Source organism: Papaver somniferum, chromosome 10 (assembly GCF_003573695.1).
Source record: "Papaver somniferum cultivar HN1 chromosome 10, ASM357369v1, whole genome shotgun sequence".
In the NCBI taxonomy this organism is placed as follows: Eukaryota; Viridiplantae; Streptophyta; class Magnoliopsida; order Ranunculales; family Papaveraceae; genus Papaver; species Papaver somniferum.
Genome location: NC_039367.1, coordinates 152,175,638 through 152,195,151, shown reverse-complemented (window position 1 = coordinate 152,195,151; position 19,514 = coordinate 152,175,638). Strand labels below are relative to the sequence as shown.

At 37.4% G+C, this 19,514-nt stretch overlaps 4 protein-coding genes across 5 annotated transcripts; 2 read left to right on the top strand and 2 right to left on the bottom strand.

Moving 5' to 3' along the window:
* On the top strand, positions 1–633 carry LOC113316550. The gene has a single exon (XM_026564710.1). It carries the CDS (start codon positions 1–3, stop codon positions 631–633), a length of 633 nt encoding a protein of 210 aa, XP_026420495.1.
* Positions 634–5,077: 4,444 nt separating this feature from the next.
* Positions 5,078–7,581, top strand: LOC113314966. 2 transcript variants are annotated; one of them, XM_026563288.1, is made up of 5 exons: positions 5,090–5,131; positions 5,749–5,898; positions 6,005–6,066; positions 6,290–6,686; positions 6,771–7,581. In XM_026563288.1, exons 2-5 carry the CDS (start codon positions 5,763–5,765, stop codon positions 6,860–6,862), a joined length of 687 nt encoding a protein of 228 aa, XP_026419073.1. In that variant the 5' UTR covers positions 5,090–5,131; positions 5,749–5,762; the 3' UTR covers positions 6,863–7,581. The 2 variants fall into 2 exon arrangements, with proteins under 2 accessions (XP_026419072.1, XP_026419073.1); XM_026563287.1 differs by having other exon boundaries at positions 5,078–5,131; positions 5,776–5,898; positions 6,290–7,581.
* Positions 7,582–8,834: 1,253 nt separating this feature from the next.
* On the bottom strand, positions 8,835–10,127 carry LOC113317454. The gene is made up of 2 exons (XM_026565572.1): positions 9,938–10,127; positions 8,835–9,685 (listed from the first exon to the last, which is right to left on the bottom strand). The coding sequence occupies exon 2, from the start codon at positions 9,664–9,666 to the stop codon at positions 8,884–8,886; it is 783 nt and encodes a 260-aa protein (XP_026421357.1). The 5' UTR covers positions 9,667–9,685; positions 9,938–10,127; the 3' UTR covers positions 8,835–8,883.
* Positions 10,128–17,038: 6,911 nt separating this feature from the next.
* On the bottom strand, positions 17,039–17,716 carry LOC113316549. The gene is made up of 2 exons (XM_026564708.1): positions 17,286–17,716; positions 17,039–17,168 (listed from the first exon to the last, which is right to left on the bottom strand). Exons 1-2 carry the CDS (start codon positions 17,714–17,716, stop codon positions 17,039–17,041), a joined length of 561 nt encoding a protein of 186 aa, XP_026420493.1.
* Between the last annotated feature and the right edge of the window lie 1,798 nt (positions 17,717–19,514).

Below are 19,514 nucleotides of genomic sequence, written 5' to 3'. Positions count from 1 at the left end.
ATGAAATCAACTACTTGGAATTTTGTCTTCTCTAGAACTCTTGGTCCAGCAGAGAGTATATACTTGTTGGAGATAAAGCATGATTTAAGGAATACTACACTGATTACAGGTGAAAATGACAATATTGAAGGAATGTGCACAGCAAAGGCAATTTACAACAAGCTGAGTGAACAGGAGGAGAACTGGGAGTTTGCTAATGTTGTAACAAGCAAGTTTGTTCCACCAAAAGTTTTTTTTCTGGTTTGGGCTGCTATGCATGATTCAGTCCCAACTCGAAATATGCTGCAGAATAGAAGAGTCATTGTTAAATCAAATCTTTGCTTATTTTGCAATGCTCAGGTGGAATCACAGGATCATCTTTTTGTCAATTGCAAATGGGTGAATTACTTCTGGAGTAGCTTTCTAAAGTCTATTAATGTGAGATGGGTTTTTAATCAGGGTATCAAAGAATGCTTACAGAGTTGGAGTTTGAATAGAGTGTGTGAGAGACTAAAATTGGTATGGCACTCAATTCCTTTTGCAATATGCTGGGAAATGTGGTTAGAAAGAAATAGCAGAGTTCATGGGGGAAGGCAAAAGACTACAGACGATCTGCTGTGTGATATGAAGCTAGATATTCGATTGTGGAGCTAATACTGGTGTCTTCAAAGGATACTCAACGAATCAAATACTGTTTCAATGGGAAGACATTATGAGACGAGAATAGATAGGGTCTTTTTTGGATTTCATCTTACCGGTTTTAAGTCCTTGGACTTAATCTTTTTGTAAATCTGTACATATCTTTTCTTTTTAATATATAAATATACTAGGTATCACCTCGGCCTACGGCCGGGGCTCAACCTTTTTCTTTTTCGTTTTGTTGTTTGATCGGCTGTTCAGTACTCTACCAAAATCTTTTTTAGTCATTCACAAAATTAATTAGATTATAACTGTCAAACATCAAGCTTATAAGTTAGTTCGGACTTGCGTCCCTAGTATTTGTGGTTGTGTCAAATTAGTCGGGGCTTACAGCCCCGGCCATGGTCCATTGAGGATACCATAGCATTTTGTTGATCGGGTCAAATTAGTCGGGGCTTACAACCCCGTCCGTGGTCCCTTGAGAATACTATAGTATTTTGTTGGTCAGGTCAAATTAGCCGGGGCTTACACCCCCGACCGTGGCCCTTAAACATTCCCTAATATTTTGTTGGTTTGGGTTGTGATACTTAAATCTCGCACAAAAATCTTTACCAAGTTTTTTATTTTATTTGTTTTTTAAAAATAGCTTTTAGATTAATTGAGGCTAACATAAATTTTCTTTAGAAAGTTATGGTACAAATCATTATGTTTATTGGATGATTGAACGTTCGATGGACCAGAGTATATCTGGTGTATACGAATAATCTTCATGGAGGGTCATCCACCAAACATAAGCCAAACAGACCCTTAGCCATATGTTTTCCATGAAGATGTATTAGTAAGGAGATATTTGGTTGCATTAAACATAAAACCTCTTACCCAATTCACTCCTCTTCCTCTATTAGGTTTTCTTTCTTCTCCTTTCCTCTTTAGACCAATTTTTATTTTTAAATCATCAGCTCTGTTTTCTTTTATTTCACCGTATCCATCCTTTAAATCATCCATAATAATAACTTAGTATTAATAACTCTGTATTATTATGATATAGAGAGACGAAGTTAAGAATTAGAAGTCGTTAATGGAGGGGAAGAACTATATATAGAAGACCATATGTTGGTAAAACCGTTAAAGAATGATGCTCTTCTTTTCTATAAATACATCTACTTAGTGTTTGCCTATATTAACGGAAACTTGGTCAAATTAGGAAATCCGACGCTGCAGTCAAATTAATAAATCCAAGGATCCGACGCCGTTAAATAATCTTTAGAATCATATTTTTATTAGGAAGCAAAGGGATCGGACGGACGTCTATATAGGATATATAACCGATCGATCTCCATCGTGGGATGTGTGATCCCATATGGAAGTGGTGAAATTATTAATTTTACTGCTATCAACCGCGTTGTTTGCGAGTCCATCCACTACTTGGTTTCCTTCTCTGTAGATATGTGTGAGTGCGTGGCGTGGAATAATTTGGAGAGCGAGGAATATTTCTTAGATCATCGCTTGAAGGTACCAAGGTGGTGGTGTTTTTGATTCGATGAGTTGTAGTAGGCTGGTGGAGTCTGTCTCGAACCAAACTTTTGGCCATTCGTGGTCTAATGTAGTTCTTACCACTAGGAGTAGGGCTCAGGTTTCTGCCAGAAGCGCAGTAGTGATTCCAAAGGGTTGGGCAATCGCCTTGATAGTAGTGGTGCCTGATGATCTGCAAATAATACCTGCCCCTGCATGTCCAGGGTGTCCCCTTACGGCTCCATCTGTATTTATCTTGATCCAGTCTGGGTCTGGAGGTTTTCATACGATGTAGATTGTTCTTGTGTTGTTGCTGCGGGATATGGTGGTGGGATATTGCGGGTGATTCGGTAGGAAGGTGGCTGATAAACTTTGGCCCATGTGAATTCTAGATTACATAAATCTTTACCATGTTTTTTATTTTATTTGTTTTTTAAAAATAGCTTTTAGATTAGTTGAGGCTAACTTAAATTTTCTTGAGAAAGTTATGGTACAAATCATTATGCTTATTGGATGATTGAACGTTCGATGGACCAGCGTATATCTGGTGCATACGAATAATCTTCATGGAGGTTCATCCACCAAACATAATCCAAACAGACCCTTAGCCATATGTTTTCCGTGAAGATGTATTAGTAAGGAGATATTTGGTTGCATTAAACATAAAACCTCTTACCCAATTCAATCCTCTTCCTCTATTAGGTTTTCTTTCTTCTCCTTTCCTCTTTAGACCAATTTTTTTTTTAAATCATCAGCTCTATTTTCTTTTATTTCACCGTATCCATCCTTCAAATGATCCATAATAATAAGTTAGTATTAATAACTCAGTATTATTATGATATAGAGAGACGAAGTTAAGAATTAAAAGTCGTTACTGAGGGGAAGAACTACAGATAGAAGACCATTTGTTGGTGAAACCGTTAAAGAATGATGCTCTTCTGTTCTATAAATACATCTACTTAGTGTTAGCCTATATTAACGGAAACTTGGTCAAATTAGGAAACCCGACACTGCAGTCAAATTAAGAAATCCGAGGATCCGACGTCGTTAAATAATCTTTAGAATCATATTTTTATTAGGAAGCCAAGGGATCAGACGGACGACTATATAGGACATATAACCGATCGATCTCCATCGTGGGATGACAAAATCGATGGTCGGATTTGTAAGGCTACACACACACCACTTCTTTTTATAATATATACTAGGTATCAACCCGGCCTACGGCCGGGGCACAACCTTTTTCGTTTTCGTTTTGTTGTTTGATCGGCTGGTCCGTATTCTACCAAACTCTTTTTTAGTCATTCACAAAACTAATTAGATTATAATGGTCAAACATCGAGCTTATAAGTTAGTTCGGACTTGCGTCGCTAGTATTTGTGATTGTGTCAAATTAGCCGGGGATACAGCCCCGGCCGTTGTCCCTTAAGGATACCATAGTATTTTGTTGATCGGGTCAAATTAGCCAGGGCCGTGGTCCCTTGAGAATACTATAGTATTTTGTTGGTCAGGTCAAATTAGCCTGGGCTTACAGCCCCGACCGTGGCCCTTAAACATTCCCTAATGTTTTGTTGGTCGGGGTTGTGACACTTAAATCTCGCAAAAAAATCTTTACCATGTTTTTTATTTTATTTGTTTTTTAAAAATATCTTTCAGATTAGTTGAGGCTAATTTAAATTTTCTTGAGAAAGTTATGGTACAAATCATTATGCTTATTGGATGATTGAACGTTCGATGGACCAGAGTATATCTGGTGTATACGAATAATCTTCATGGAGGGTCATCCACCAAACATAAGCCAAACAGACCCTTATCCATATGTTTTCCGTGAAGATGTATTAGTAAGGAGATATTTGGTTGCATTAAACATAAAACCTCTTACCCAATTCACTCCTCTTCCTCTATTATGTTTTCTTTCTTCTCCTTTCCTCTTTAGACCAATTATTTTTTTAAATCATCAGCTCTGTTTTCTTTTATTTCACCATATCCATCCTTTAAATCATCCATAATAATAACTTAGTATTAATAACTCTGTATTATTATGATATAGAGAGACGAAGTTAAGAATTAGAAGTCTTTAATGGAGGGGAAGAACTATAGATAGAAGACCATCTGTTGGTGAAACCATGTATTAATAACTCATTATTATTACGATATAGAGAGACGGAGTTAAGAATTAGAAGTCGTTAATGGAGGGGAAGAACTATAGATAGAAGACCATCTGTTGGTGAAACCGTTAAAGAATGACACTCTTCTGTTCTATAAATACATCTACTTAGTGTTAGCCTATATTAACGGAAATTTAGTCAAATTAGGAAATCCGTCACTGCAGTCAAATTAATAAATCCAAGGATCTGACGCCGTTAAATAATCTTTAGAATCATATTTTTATTAGGAAGCCAAGGGATCGGACTAGGGATGCACAAACCCGACCCTACCCGCCGGCCCGACCCACACCCGCCAGTTTTTACCCGCACCCAACCCTACCCGCCTAACACACGAATCGACTATGACTAGCCCCTTATAAAACCCGACCTACCCGCTCACCCGCCTAGAAATCTCCAAGCTATCCATTACCCTTGGATTACTTCTATCCGTGATCCCAGCCGTTCAATCCTTTAGAAAGAATAAAACCTAAATAAACCTAAACACCTAAGAGCATCTCCAATGCTAGGGGTGGAGGTCTTAAATAGACATGACACATAGGATATAATACTTTTTCAACCAAAAATTTGTCTCTAATGCTAGATGGAGGTTAATAAATGACAATGACATGGCTGCCATCTCACAGTCAAGGGTAAACCAGAAAGTCATATTTTCACCCTCTCATTGACCCCAAACCCAGTGACACGTCATCATTTTTATTCCAAAAAAAAAAATTTTTTTTCTTAAATTAGACGATTCGGCGACAATCTCAAAGATTGCATCTTCTTCTTCCTTTCCTATCGAAATATTTTTCTTCACTGTGAACAATCATCTTCGATTGAAGCTTCTGGCTAAGGTAAAATCTTGATCATATTTTTCTTCTTTTCTATACCTGATTTATTTGTTAACCTCCCTGTTTAATCTAATAGCTTGCTTGAACATATATCTATATGATAAGAAATTGTTTTCATGTCCTTCACAACGAACTATCAGTTCAAAATTTCTTCAAATGGTCCGCCAAATCTATTGGAATTGATCAATTAAGCATTCATATTCATTCAAATTACACAAAAAGATAATTTAAAATATAAACCCAAGTACAATTCCTATTTCGATTTTTTCTAACTGATGGTTAAATCATTCTTAGTTGCTTGATTTAGGATGTAACTTTTGTCAAATCGAAATAAAATGATTTCTAATCAGATTTGGGTTACTGCAGTAACAAATACAGAATAAGCAAATTACACATCCAATTGACATTTGTGGGTAAAACCAATTTGGGTTATTTAACTGAAGTATGATCTTGATTAGGTTTGTTTAGTTGGTATTTATAACTGAAGTATGCTCTTGATTCCAAGTGAAGAAAATAAAATTTAGATGGGAAATTTTTGGTTTTGTGTTCGTTTACCAATTCAGAATGCTTTTTTTGTTTCTTTGACAACACATTGGACTCTTTTTTTTGCCTGTTAACAGGTGCACTTTAAATTATGGTTTTGTCAGGTTCAATGTCCGACTCCGACAACTCAATCTGGGACTCTGATGAAAGTTTAACGTCTGATTGTGATAGTGAAAATTCGTCCACTTACACCAAACGATTGTTAGACATGGATGAGGTGGTCGAAGGTGAGTTACAATCTTCTAGAAGTTCCATTGAAACAATTACTCCTATAATTTTCACAGCTGCGACAATGGATAACAAGCGACCTCATGGTGGATCTACTTTTGGTAGACGCACAATTGTTCGCGATAGGAGACGACGTCACAATCTTATTGTTCGTGATTACTTTAGAGGTGAAGACTCGAAATACCCTCACAACATTTCCGTCGTCGTTTTCGTATGGATATTAGCCTTTTCATTCGCATATTACATGATATTAAAAATTATGATAAGTACTTTACACAAAGGTATGATGCTGTTAAAAGGGAAGGTTTAAGTCCTTTGCAGAAAATGATTGCAGCTGTACGGATGCTTGCCTATGGTTTGCCAGCTGATATTCTTGATGAATATATACAGATTGGTGAAAGTACTGCAGTTGAATGTCTCAAGCGTTTTTGCGATGCCATAATCGGAATATATGAGAAAGAGTATCTAAGAAAACCAAATGAAAATGACATAGCTAGGTTGCTTAAGGAAGCAGAGATTCGTGGTTTTCCAGGCATGATTGGGAGTCTTGACTATATGCATTGGCACTGGGAAAACTGCCCAACGGCTTGGCATGGTACACACACTAATGGTTTCAAAAGGGTCCCTACCCTCATTTTAGAAGCTGTAGCATCTCAAAACTTATGGATTTGGCACGCTTTCTTCGGCATGGCAGGTACGAACAACGACATCAACGTTTTGGATAGATCTCCTCTGTTTGATGACATTATTAATGGAGTTGCTCCACCTTGTGAATTTGCAATACAAGGTAAAAAGTATAATATGGGGTATTACATGTCGGACGGAATTTATCCCAAATATGCCACACTAATTCAAACTATCTCTAACCCAGGTAATGATAGAGAGGAATTATTTTCTAAGCGACAAGAAGCTGTGAGGAAAGATGTGGAACGAGCTTTTGGAGTTTTACAGAGTAGGTGGTGAATTGTAAAGGGCCCAGCGCGTAATTGGAAGGCAAAAGACCTTGGTAAAATAATGAAGACGTGTATTATCTTGCACAATATGATTATCGAGAATGAAAAACCTCAAGGAATTGATCCGGAACGATGGGAGCCTCATGTAGCAGAAAGAGTTAGGCTTGTTAATTTAGAGCATGATCATCGCTTTCTTGTTTGCAGGATGATGTATGGAATGAAACAAGTTCGAAGCACCGAAGCACATGACACACTGAAAACTGATCTTATCAACCACTTGTGGGATACACATACGAACCAAAGCAACGTCTCTACTAGAAATTAATGATATCCACTTCTGGATTCACCGGGAGAATTTTTTTAGGGGTGGTAGCTGGTGTTGTTGCACGAGGAATTGGCTGTGTTACTAATTGGACTGCAGAAATCCTTGCAATTCTTTTTCTGTTTGTGTTGGGTTGGTCAGACAAGATTTAGTGACATCTGATTCAAGTGCTGCAATTTCTGCGACAAAATTTAGTGACATCTGATTCAAGTGCTGCAATTTCTTCTTTCAAATCAACACCTCCTTTCCTGCCAGATTTAGAATGGCCTGATATGTTATATTTTCATTTTCTGTAACTTTATCACCTTTCAGTTCTCAGTTCATTTTCTGTAACTTTATCGCCTGATATGTTAAATTAAAACGATTTATGATCAGGTAAAAAATCCAGTACCCCTTTGTTGTTTTAACATTTGCGCAATTCGTTAGAAAAATCCAACAGTTTTATCTCGTAACTACTTTTTACAATCGGGGCGAGGCTCTAATTGTTCTCTAAAAAACGAGGTAGGTAATGCAACCGCTTCTCTTACAGACTGCGAGCGAGACCCAATATCAAAGAACTGGTATTCGAAGTAGTTCCCACTTTGGCAATTGTAGTAGAGGTGTGCTCCTGATTCATTCAAAAGACTGACACTACCTGCAAATAGTAATATACTGCACTTGTACAAATACTGTAGAAAATACAGGGAATCTATGGAGCCACACACAACTGCAGGTAATCCAGGGAGCTAAAATGAGTCTGCAGTTGATAAAACAGACGTCTGTAGAGACTGCAGAAAGTATATGAGCATAAAGACTGTTTAAAATCTTTGCTAAGGCTGAATACTATGAACATTAAATTCAATTGACTAGTGACAAACAACACATACGACTAACCGAAACTCGCTGAAAAAGGATTTTCAAAACAAAGAAGGTAACATAAAAGGCTAAAGAAAAAACACAACCGAACAGAATTGAAGTACCAAAGTAAAAGACACCAACAACTAGAGTTGAGTTGCATCACACTACAGAGTGGAAGCAACTGTAACCAAGACAAAAGGTAAAAGAACCACAGTGCAAATATTCAAATTAACCTACTTCAAGTTAAAACTTGATACTTGTTCAAATAGATGAGATATCCGCACCGCCGTTCATGACCTCATCACCAAACAAGCCTTCATTCTCCCATTCTTTCAATATTTGAGCTTGCATTTTTTCATATGCAATTCGCAGTACAGGTTGGAGTTTTTCAAGGTTAGTGTTCAAAATTCTTTCTTGCTCCTTTCGCTTATAGGCCTTTTGCTTACTCTTTTGAGTCTCTTCTTTCAATTTCTGAGATTTTTCTCGCAATTCAAAATCTTTTTTAAACATTTGTTCCCTCCATTCCATATTTTGTTGATTGATGGCATGTTGTTTTTCAAGAGTACTTTTATAACTACTCAGCATATCAACTACAGCTTCTTGATCATGCATTTTCTGGACATTCTCTTTAGCTTTCTTCCTTCCAGAACCTCGATCAACCCCATCAACATCTAGATATTCTTCTTCATTGTTAGGTACAGATGCAGTTCCAGTGTCAAATGAGTCACCATCAAGTACCTTCAATTTCTTTGAAGAATTATCTAAGGTGAGTTGTTGAGAACACCATTTTGGGTTGGCTTTCATTATTTCCCAACAATGTTCATACTTGAATGGTCCTTTATCATTTCCCTCAAACAAAAACTTAGCTTCCATTACCTACACATTACATAAAATACAATGGGAAACGATGACGAAATGAAACTAATAAAAACATATTGAATAAAAAAATTATTATACGCAAATCTTATTATGTCCTGCAATTTGTTTCCACTTGGGGGATGCCTCTCCAACATTTCGTAGATACCATGGAACTTGCACACTTGTGTTTGTATCCCTTTCCAGTGACATTTTAAGGCGTTCCACCCTCGCCCATCGGGATTCACCATGTTGTCTCTCCAAACACCCCAAATGCGATTCCACATTCTATCAGAGGGCTGATCTCTTCCGGTTATTGCATCTTGGGTTACATACAACCACGCCTTTGTTAGAGCAACATCCTCCTCCATTGTCCAAGTAACACGGGAATTGGAATGTTGGTTTGGTTGAGGAGCTTTAGTGTTTTTTGTAACTTTCTTTCTGGGTTTCTTTTGAGAATTAGGAGTTTCAGTATTCATCGTAGTTACCGAAGCATCAGAATTTTGAGAATCATAAGGAAAAAATGGAGAAGTTCTCATAAAACCCTGATAAGGTAATCTAGTTCCATAAAATTGCTGAGCAGGGTAAGGAGCATCAACTCTATGCAAAGCGAAGTTCGGATGTGTTGATGGACATAGGCTAAAGTGGTTTGATTGTAAAAACCCATGATAATTTTGAGCTTTTACACTGGGTGTTGAAGAGGAGTTATGGTTTTCGGTAACACCATTATTGTTCACTCCATTAGTTTGAGTGCTGGATAGGTCAGAGTGTCTGGCATCATCATCAGATGTTGAATCCATGAACAACCGTGTTTATCACCTATCCATACAAGCAAGCCAAATATTAATGAGTTTAGCACAAGTAAATACATCATACAAGTTACTGAACATTGATCAAACAACTAGTATGCATTCTTTGAACCTAAATAGTGTGATGGAAGTACAATAATCATTATGTATACCAAATGGATATAAATCTCTGAATCTTCCTAAATATTGAAGATTGGGCTCAACAAGATAAAATTTAACTAAGCAGGAATCAAAAGAAGAAACTAAAATCAAAAGATTTTACCGTAATAGTTGATAACAGTGATGATCAATCCTCTATCTGAACCAATATTTTTGCTCCAATCTATCTCAATCTCAAACACCTAAAGGATTTGGAAAAGTGAGAATAGGAAGAGGTACCGATCTGTAGATTTATATCAATCTAATTTTCTCTGGAGGGAAATTTCTTTGAGGGAAATCTGTTGGAGGGAAATTTCCCCCTGGTTTTATCTAACCTAAAAATTGTTCATATTTCGAGGGGAATTTGTCTCCAATTCTTTTTTTTTTTGATAATGAAATTTTATTTAACACGTATGAAAAATCAGAGTAGCAAGACATTGGCATTGGAGATGAAACTTTTGGTAAAAAAGTCTTATTATTGTTTTTCTTAGCCACATAGGAATGACCCATAAAAAAAAGTCTTAATATCACCTCCACATAGGATGACCTCCACCCCTAGCATTGGAGATGCTCTAATCGACTCACTTTCCCAGTTTATCTTTTCAGTTCTCACTTCTCTCTCTCGGTTTCTCTTCTCCACTCTTCAACTTAGAGTTCAGAGTCACTCTTCAAAGATCAAATCACCACCAGTACCAACGTCTAATCATCACCAGTAACACCAACAAGGCAACAACATGAGGTAATGTCATCTCATGATTCAATCAAAGATGATTGTTAGGGTTTATGTTCTTTGATTTGAATCTGTTTATTAGGGTTTACGCTATTTGATTTCAATTTAATTTTTTGATACTTCGAGTTCGATTCTAATACCATATCATGATTGAAACAAAGATCTATTTTTTCGGGGGGATAACTTTGGATTTGGGTATTGATTTATTTGTTGTAAAATTTGTTTTGTTTTTCCATTTGATATATTGTGTTTATATTTGTTCTTTGATTCATTTGCATGTTCTTATTTTCTGTTTTTGTTTTGTTAAAAAGGTTGATAATAAGGTTAAATTGTTTTCATCAGGAAAATTGTCTTAGACTTGAAGCTCGCCTAAGAGGAAATCAATTGAAAGATTGATTAAAGGAGAAACTATCTTGTTAGATAGGTATATGTCAATTCTACTTTCAGTCTTATTGTTGATTTACACTTTAAGTGATTTGAATTGTACTGTTGTTGAAGTAAGATTTTGGGTCTTGGTTTGTTTATGATTTCAGTGATTTGAAACCACATTCCATGGCTGAACTTATATAGATGTTTTTGAAAATTTATTTTTTTTTAATGATCGATCAATGTATAACAGAGTAGTGCGATTATGCTGTGCTTGCTGCATAATGATTTGGTTTATGGCTAATTTATTGGTATATATATTTGGTTTGTTATCGCACAATTCTTCTGAATTTTTCGTATCCTAATTCCATTTTAGAATAATTGTGTTATTGATTTCAATTACTTTTAGGGTTTGCATTGTGTTCTGTTATACTGATGTTTCTTTTGTACATGTTACCATGGCTGAAATCTCACAAGATAATTCTATTCCAAATCTTCCAGTTATACATGGAGTCACATCGCAAATGGGAGCATATTCTCAACCTTCATCATCTTGTGGAGCAAGTGACAGTGCAACTAAGAAGGTTAAAGTTGGTGTAAGGAAATCTTGGGTGCGCGAGCACTTTGATATTTTAGAGTCTGGTGCTAGAGAAAAATGTAAGCATTGTCCAAAGGGTCTGGGTATATACAAGATTGGTGATAAATCATATGGGACTGCCAATCTTAGTCGTCATTTGGAGAAGTGAAATGAATATAAGAAAACAATAAATAAGGAACAGAGACTACGAACACTAGATTTGCAACCTTGCAGCCTGAAAGAGGACTTTGCTGCTTGGTGAGCTTGTTGCAGTATTAGAGCTTACATGGTTTTAGTTATAGTTGCAGACTTGCAGTATTAGTATGCAGTATTAAATTTTGAATATATTGTAAAATTTTGAATGTTGGAACTAAAATTTTAAGATAACTGAATGGTGGTTAAAAATTAAATCTTTTTATCAGGTACCTGGACGGGGAAATTCCGCCACCCGCCCGACCTAACCCGCTGAAAAGTGGGTCGGTTGAAAACCTACCCGTTGTAAAGTTGGGTCGACTACGGGTGATAGCTTTGAATACCCGCCATCAGCGGGTAGGGTGGCGGGTGAGGCCAAACCCGACCTACCCGATCCAATGTGCAGCCCTAGATCGGACAGACGTCTATATAGGACATATAACCGATCAATCTCCATCGTGGGATGACGAAATCGATGGTCGGATTTGTAAGTCTACACACCACTTCTTTTTATAATATATATATATATATATATATATATATATCTTTTTTTTTTCCTCAAAAAAAAACAACAAACTATACGGCTAGATAGATATAAAAATTAAAGAAAATCAAAATGGAAATGGCAACTGGCAAAACAAAAAGTAAACAATTTCAAAATAAATAAATAAGATGTATTTTTATTAAATTTGTTCCTATAAGCTATTACATGATGTTAAACCATTTCAAGCTTGCTTTAGAAACCAGATACACACACAAAAAAAAAAAAGATACACACAAAACAAAAACCCTCAATCACACATTAAGGGGCTGACACCCTCACGAAAGGTAATCACACATATAAACCGGTGGATCGACACGGTTTGGATATCTGTATTCACTGGGTCATAGGTTTCGTTACCAGGAACCGTCAATGCATTAGCACTGTTGAAAATTTCTTCCAAGGTAACACTGGTGCCTACATTGCAGGTGGTGGAACAATTCCTTCCATCATCATCTCGTTCCCATTATTGTTGGTGATACAATCTTCAGAGGTACCCATTATCCCATTGATCATGTTTTCATCTGATGAAGCATTCGTAGGTGAGTTTGTCGCTCCATCGAAAAATAGATGGCTTTCGAGCGCTTTCAGCATTGCCATCTAGTAGTATCAATAACAATATCTTCTAGGGTACCAATACCACCATAAGATTCCTCCAGTGTATGTGGTGGAACTTCTGTTCCCATCATTATCTGATTGATATTCTCATTGCTATAATCCATCCGGGGTGCATCCTGAATCATTACGTTTGCTTCAGATTGTGGAATAGTTCGTGAGTTGCTTGCGTCTTCTAACCATGAAAGGCTTTGAAACTCTTCCAGAGATGACATCATCTGATCTGATCGCATTACTTCATCTTTATCAATACTAATATCACCACCTTGGTTGTGATAATCCATGAATCTGCCGGCATTTATAGCGCCACCAATATTACCACGAGAACGGACACTCTTAATAGTATTTAGGGTTGGGAATCTTAGTGATACCAGTACTATTATTTTGTAAGATACTAATCAATGCACGATGCGTTTCTGGTTGATCTGTTGTCCGAGTAAAAAAAGAAGTACACAACTCACTAACTTTACGAAACTTTTGCTTCTTATTTTGTAAGATACTCTCGCACGTCTATCTTTAATATAAGCAAGCACCAGATTTCTCTTCCTGATTTTAATCCTAGCCATGAATGTTATATGCTGGAAACAAAGGAAATAACAAAACCAAATGTAGAAAAACAAACCGCAATAGGAAAGAAGAGATGTTTTTGGTAAAACCTCAATAATTAATGGACATAAACAATGTACTTGCTAGAGAGAATTAATGGTAGAGGTATTGAAAGATTTTTGTTGTTTTTGCTTGGATTTCAACAGCTCATGATATTTATTTATCAACGTTTCTCACAATTAAATGTTTTCTACTAATATTATAATCATTTATGTCAGAAGAAAACTAGGATCTTGTCATTATACATTGAAAATTTATCACTTATCACAAGTGAGTTTTAAATGCAATATGCTATTTTTGGCGAGTTCAATTTTTTTTCAAATGACTTGGCTTTTTTAGCGATATTTAGGGATGCACATTTAAGACAAAACTTAATAACGAGATTTTTTGGTTATCTAACACTAACAGTATGTGTTCTTGAATTTGAAATCATTTTTGTTCATTTGCATAACCGTGTTCTTGTGCAGGCTATACTTGCTTGTTGTTTGACCGGTAAGTGTACTTTAGGGGTAAATGTTACCATCCTTGGGTGATTAGGTTGCCACATCAACCGTCAGGAGGTGTAAATGGCATGATCCAAGGGTTATTAGATTGCCCCATCACCAGCCCCAAATAATTAGGGACTAAGTGGTGTGTTCCATTTCATATTGAGGTTTCAAAAGATCCGAAGAACAAGGATGTACTCCAGTTCGGCTGATGATCTTGGATATATAAGGTCTAAAGTGGAATGGGAATATATGGGATATACCGTGTAAAAGTTTGAGACCCAAAAATGCAGTACAGTATTGTTAACCTATGTTAGCCTCGAGTGTTTCCTGTTCTTTTTTGTCTTTGGCATTGTGGCGATATGCTTAATCCTCCTAGCAAGGCAAGACTGATAAAAGGATATATCATATGCATCTCTAGGATCTTTCTAATTCATGATTTAAATACATTTTGTGAATTTTCTGGTCATGATAAAGAGTTATGGGTTTAAAATCTAAATTAATATATACATGCAAAAAAAAAAAAAAAAACTCTCACAACACTAAAAACAAATAAAATCTTCTTATTTTTTTTTTTTGAAGCAAATCTTCTTATTATATTTGTGTCTAGAATTATAAGGGATTTGTTGGAATATACGGTGCATTGGAGATCAAGAAGACCAAGTCTGTAACAATACCTTCTAGATTATAGGATCAAGTCAGCTAGTAAATCCTCTAATGTAGATAGATAAGTTTCACCTAGTCAAAGATATGGTTTGTTTCTTTATCTTCTAGGTCCATATCCTATCAACTATAAATAGGATCAATCTTGTAAATGTAAAATAACCCAGCAAGCCTGGAGATCAATCCAATTCACCCTACGGGGTTTCTCAGTGGATGTAGGTCAGTGACCGAACCACTTTAAACATTGTCTTCTTTGATTTCTGTTTTCCGATCTATGAACCCTCGATACCCATAATTTATTATGGTATCAGAGCGGGGAGATCCGCTCAATTGCTTCCGCTTTCTATTTTTCGTTATCGTTTTCATCAATTTTGTTCATTACTGTTGTGCGAGCATTCAAACCCTCTGTCAGATTTTTTATGGTAACACAACTAGGTTAAGTTTTTTTTTCCAGAAAACCCTAGTCAATCATGACTCTTGCAGATGATCAATCAAACTCTTCAAACAACTATCTCGAAAAAGACACTGGTTTATCGCCAACCAGTCCATACTACGTGCATCCGGCAGTCCATACTACGAGATTTGATAATCCGGACGAGGGATGATGAAAGCCCTTAGCGCGAAAGGGAAATCCGGTTACATTGATGGCACTGTGGAGAAGCCTATCAATCCATCTGACTTACCTCACTGGACTCGCTGCAACGATTTGGTCGTGGGAAGTTGGATCTCCAACTCAGTTGATCCTGAGATCCGTTACAGTACTCAGAATTTCCCATCTCCACGGGAACAGTGGTTGGAAATCAAATCTCGGTTTTCTCACCACAACTCATCCAAGTTGTACGCAATCAAGCAGTCCATTGCAACTCTGAAGCAAGAAAATCTGAGCGTTGCGATGTACTAAACTCACCTCAAGTCCCTATGGGATTAGTTGGACGCTTTCCGACCTATCGAACCATGTATCTTCGGTGCAGGGAAGAACTACGTGAACAACCATAATCAGGATTGCTCAATGGAGTTCTTGCAGGGGCTCCATGATCGATTTTGTCCTCTGCGCAGCCAAATCCTTCTAATGGAACCCATGCCGTCATCTGCAAATATCTACAATCATGTCAGGCAGGAGGAGGAATAGCAAGGTATTAACTCTTCTTCTGTTCCTTCCATTGAATCAGCTGCTTTACTTGCTTCTCGTGGTGACTCTAGAAACAAAGGTTCTCTCCACACACTGGCTCCAGCAGCAACAACAACAATAACAAACGCACTAGGCCGTTTTGTACCCATTGTAACAAGCATGGCCAGCTCAGGGATACTTGCTGGAAGTTGAATGGGTATCCAAAGGATTTCCCAAAGTCCAGAGATGCTGATTCCAGTGCTCTTGCTGCTGCTACAATACCAGCGTCTGCATCTGCACCATCTGTTGCTGCACCAGCCATCAGCGCTGCCCAGTATGCACGTTTACTGACGCTTGATCCAAACAATGAAGGCACAGCCGTTCATCCATATGCCAATTTCGCAGTGGTGCTACTCATCACATCTGTTCATCTCTTTCACTTTTCACTACTTACTCTTTGGTTTCCAAACCAATTAATGTTCAACTACCGGATGGATCCCTTACCTCCGTGACTTACATTGGCAGCATCGATCTGTCTCCCATTTTTAAATTATTGGATGTCATATTCCGAGCTTCCAATTTAATTATGGGTAACGATAACGAAACATAGAAAGCGGAAGCAATTGAGCGGATCTCCCCGCTCTGATACCATAATAAATTATGGGTATCGAGGGTTCATAGATCGGAAAACATAAATCAAAGAAGACAATGTTTAAAGTGGTTCGGTCACTGACCTACATCCACTGAGAAACCCCGTAGGGTGAATTGGATTGATCTCCAGGCTTGCTGGGTTATTTTACATTTACAAGATTGATCCTATTTATAGTTGATAGGATATGGACCTAGAAGATAAAGAAACAAACCATATCTTTGACTAGGTGAAACTTATCTATCTACATTAGAGGATTTACTAGCTGACTTGATCCTATAATCTAGAAGGTATTGTTACAGACTTGGTCTTCTTGATCTCCAATGCACCGTATATTCCAACAGGATTACATAAATTTATTTTTTTTTTAAAAAGGGGGTAGTGGATAGACACATCACACAGTTTGGGGGATCAATAATCACCAGAGTGCAGGAGTCATTAGTGATCATTTTCTGAGCATTATACTGTTGACAATATCTTCAAGGGTACCACCACCGTAAGATGCTTCCAGTGCAGGTGGTGGAATTCCTCCTTCCATCATCTGCTGATTCATACTATTGTTGTTGATAATATCTTCAAGTGTACCACCACCATAAGATGATGCCTCCAGTGCAGGTGGTGGAACTTCTCCTCCCATCCTCATCTTATTGGTCATATAAACCGGCCCACCACCTTGATTATTATGACCGTAGTCTACGACTCCGCATTCACACCACCATTAAATTCAAAACCATTATCCATACCATAACCACGGTTAGCATAAGATCTAGTATAATTAGTACTAGGGTTAGGGATCATGATGATAGCAGTACTATTACCAGTACTAGTATAAGGAATGGTGAAGTTAGTATTGTTAGTATTATCTGGAATAGAATGTAATCCTGGTGTCTTAAGCTAGGTTATTGCTTGTTCAATTTCTATTAATCTTGCTACAACTAACTTATTTAAATCACCCAAATCAGTGCGATTCACAGCAGAGCGCTTACCATTCAGAGCTTGCCTCACAATCTTACTGAGCTCCTCGTTACGATTTTCGCGTTCCTGTTTCTGCGATTTATCATCAAGTTTAGTAATCTGATTATTCAAGAATGACCGGTGATTCAACATCTTCATGTGTCGTTCCTCCAAGGATATGCTGTTGAACTTCATCAGTACATGCTGCATTTCTGGTTGATCTGTTGGCCATGCTTGTGGTTTTAGATCGGGGTATGGTCCACACACTATCGCACAACCATCAGCACCACATAAGATACACAACTCACTTACTAGTTTAACAAAACCCTTGCTTCTGTGTCTATAACTTACTCTCCTTGCACGTCTATCTTTAATATAAGCAAGCAACAGCTTTCCCTTCCTCATAATCCTTGCCATGAATGATATATGATGCAAACAAAGGAAAGAACAAAACAGATGTAGAATAACAAACTGGAATAGGAAAGAAGAGATGCTCTTGGCAAGTACACAATGCTGGACATATATAAAATATGTCTAGAATTGATTAGAGAGGCATAGACATGTACTTGCTAGAAGAATTATTGGTAGAGGTTTAGGAAGATCTTTGTCTTTGGATCTCAAGCAATTAAATGCCTTTTATTAATCTGTGATCATTTTGCTTCAACGCAATCATGTCCTTAGAATGTTAGGATCTTGTCATATGAGGTTTAAATGCAATTTAATCCTCGTCAAACATATTCAAATTTGAAGCTCAAATAACTTTGATTTTTTGCAATATTTACGGATATTTTTTTCTAGAGTTACCGTGGAATATATAGAATGTCTAGACTAAAAACAAGCAAAGGCCGCAGCCTATTTGCCTCTCTTTTTATTATATCTTAATTTACCGAGCCAAAAAAAATTCTCTTGAGAGGAATATGAGAAACCAAGCTGCAGGGTAACTAGGAGTCTAGAAGAGAGACAAGACCATGGATAAGGACGAAGTGACTGCTCCAAAGGAAATAGGAAAATTAATTGATAGGTTCACTGCTTTACTTGCGTCGATAGTATTGGTTTTTTCAAGACCTTACATTAAGATGCATGTTAAATCGATTATTACATGTTTTTCCCATGCCGCCAGTGCCCGCGGAAGAGGTGTTTACAACATCGCTGTTTAGCTCTATATGTTTTATTGCTTGCATCGCTTCAACGCATTTATGTCCTTAGATATAGTACTAACGTACCTTCGTAAATTTAACTTTGCAACAAAAATATCCTCGTGACCCATCATGTTATATCTACAAGGACTCATAGGGTGCAGATCAGCTGTCTTGTTGGCCTCGGCATTGTGGATGGTATGTTCAATCCTCCAAGGAAAGACTCATAATAGGATAGATCATGGATCTTTCTTCATGATTCAGACACATATTCTGTGAATTTTCTCATCTCAATAAACTTTAAATCAATATATGCAAAAGAAGTTCAGATTGTAACAGAATATCACACAACATTTTAAACAAATAAGATATTTTTATTACATGAAATTGGACTGTTCGAACTTTGAAGCACAACTTTAGACATGAGACACACATTAAGGGACAGACAGACACGAAAGGTAATCATGTACGGCGTAAACCAAACCGGTGGATTGACACGGTTTGAGAGATCCATATTATCTTCCCCAAGAGGTGCATCCATATTCATTACGTTTGCATCTGATTGGGAATAGCAGGTTTTCAAATTCTTCCAAGGATGCCATCATCTGATCTGATCGGATCCTTTCGTCTTCGTCAATACCATGGCTGCTAACATTCGTATTAACGTCATTAATAGCGTCATCTAGGAAGGGATAGTACTCCTCAACTCCACCTTCCACACCGCCACCACCATCTAGGATGGGATAGTATTCCTCAACTCCACCTTCCACACCACCATCTAGGATGGGATGGTATTCTTCAACTCCACCTTCCAGACCACCACCACCATCTAGGATAGGATAGTACTCCTCGACTCCACCTTCCACATCACCACCACCATCTAGCATAGGATAGTACTCCTCAAGTACTCCACCTTCAACACCACCACCACCATCTAGGATGGGATAGTACTCCCCAACTACACCTTCCGCACCGCCACTATACCTACCATTCTCATAATAACCCCCACTAACATTGGCATGGATGTTAAAAGAACCACCATCTAGAATGGGATAGTACTCTTCAACTCCACCTTCCAC

Bases quoted from the DNA above. Each gene is read 5' to 3' on its own strand.
- LOC113316550 (XM_026564710.1), top strand. From the start codon at position 1: ATGAAATCAACTACTTGGAATTTTGTCTTCTCTAGAACTCTTGGTCCA.
- LOC113314966 (XM_026563287.1), top strand. From the start codon at position 5,781: ATGTCCGACTCCGACAACTCAATCTGGGACTCTGATGAAAGTTTAACG. The intron at 5,899-6,004 runs GTGAGTTACAAT...TACTTTTGGTAG, and splicing joins CATGGATGAGGTGGTCGAAG to ACGCACAATTGTTCGCGATA. The intron at 6,067-6,289 runs GTGAAGACTCGA...GAATATATACAG, and splicing joins TGTTCGTGATTACTTTAGAG to ATTGGTGAAAGTACTGCAGT.
- LOC113317454 (XM_026565572.1), bottom strand. From the start codon at position 9,666: ATGGATTCAACATCTGATGATGATGCCAGACACTCTGACCTATCCAGC.
- LOC113316549 (XM_026564708.1), bottom strand. From the start codon at position 17,716: ATGGCAAGGATTATGAGGAAGGGAAAGCTGTTGCTTGCTTATATTAAA. The intron at 17,169-17,285 runs GTTAGTTGTAGC...TCCTTATACTAG, and splicing joins GATTTGGGTGATTTAAATAA to TACTGGTAATAGTACTGCTA.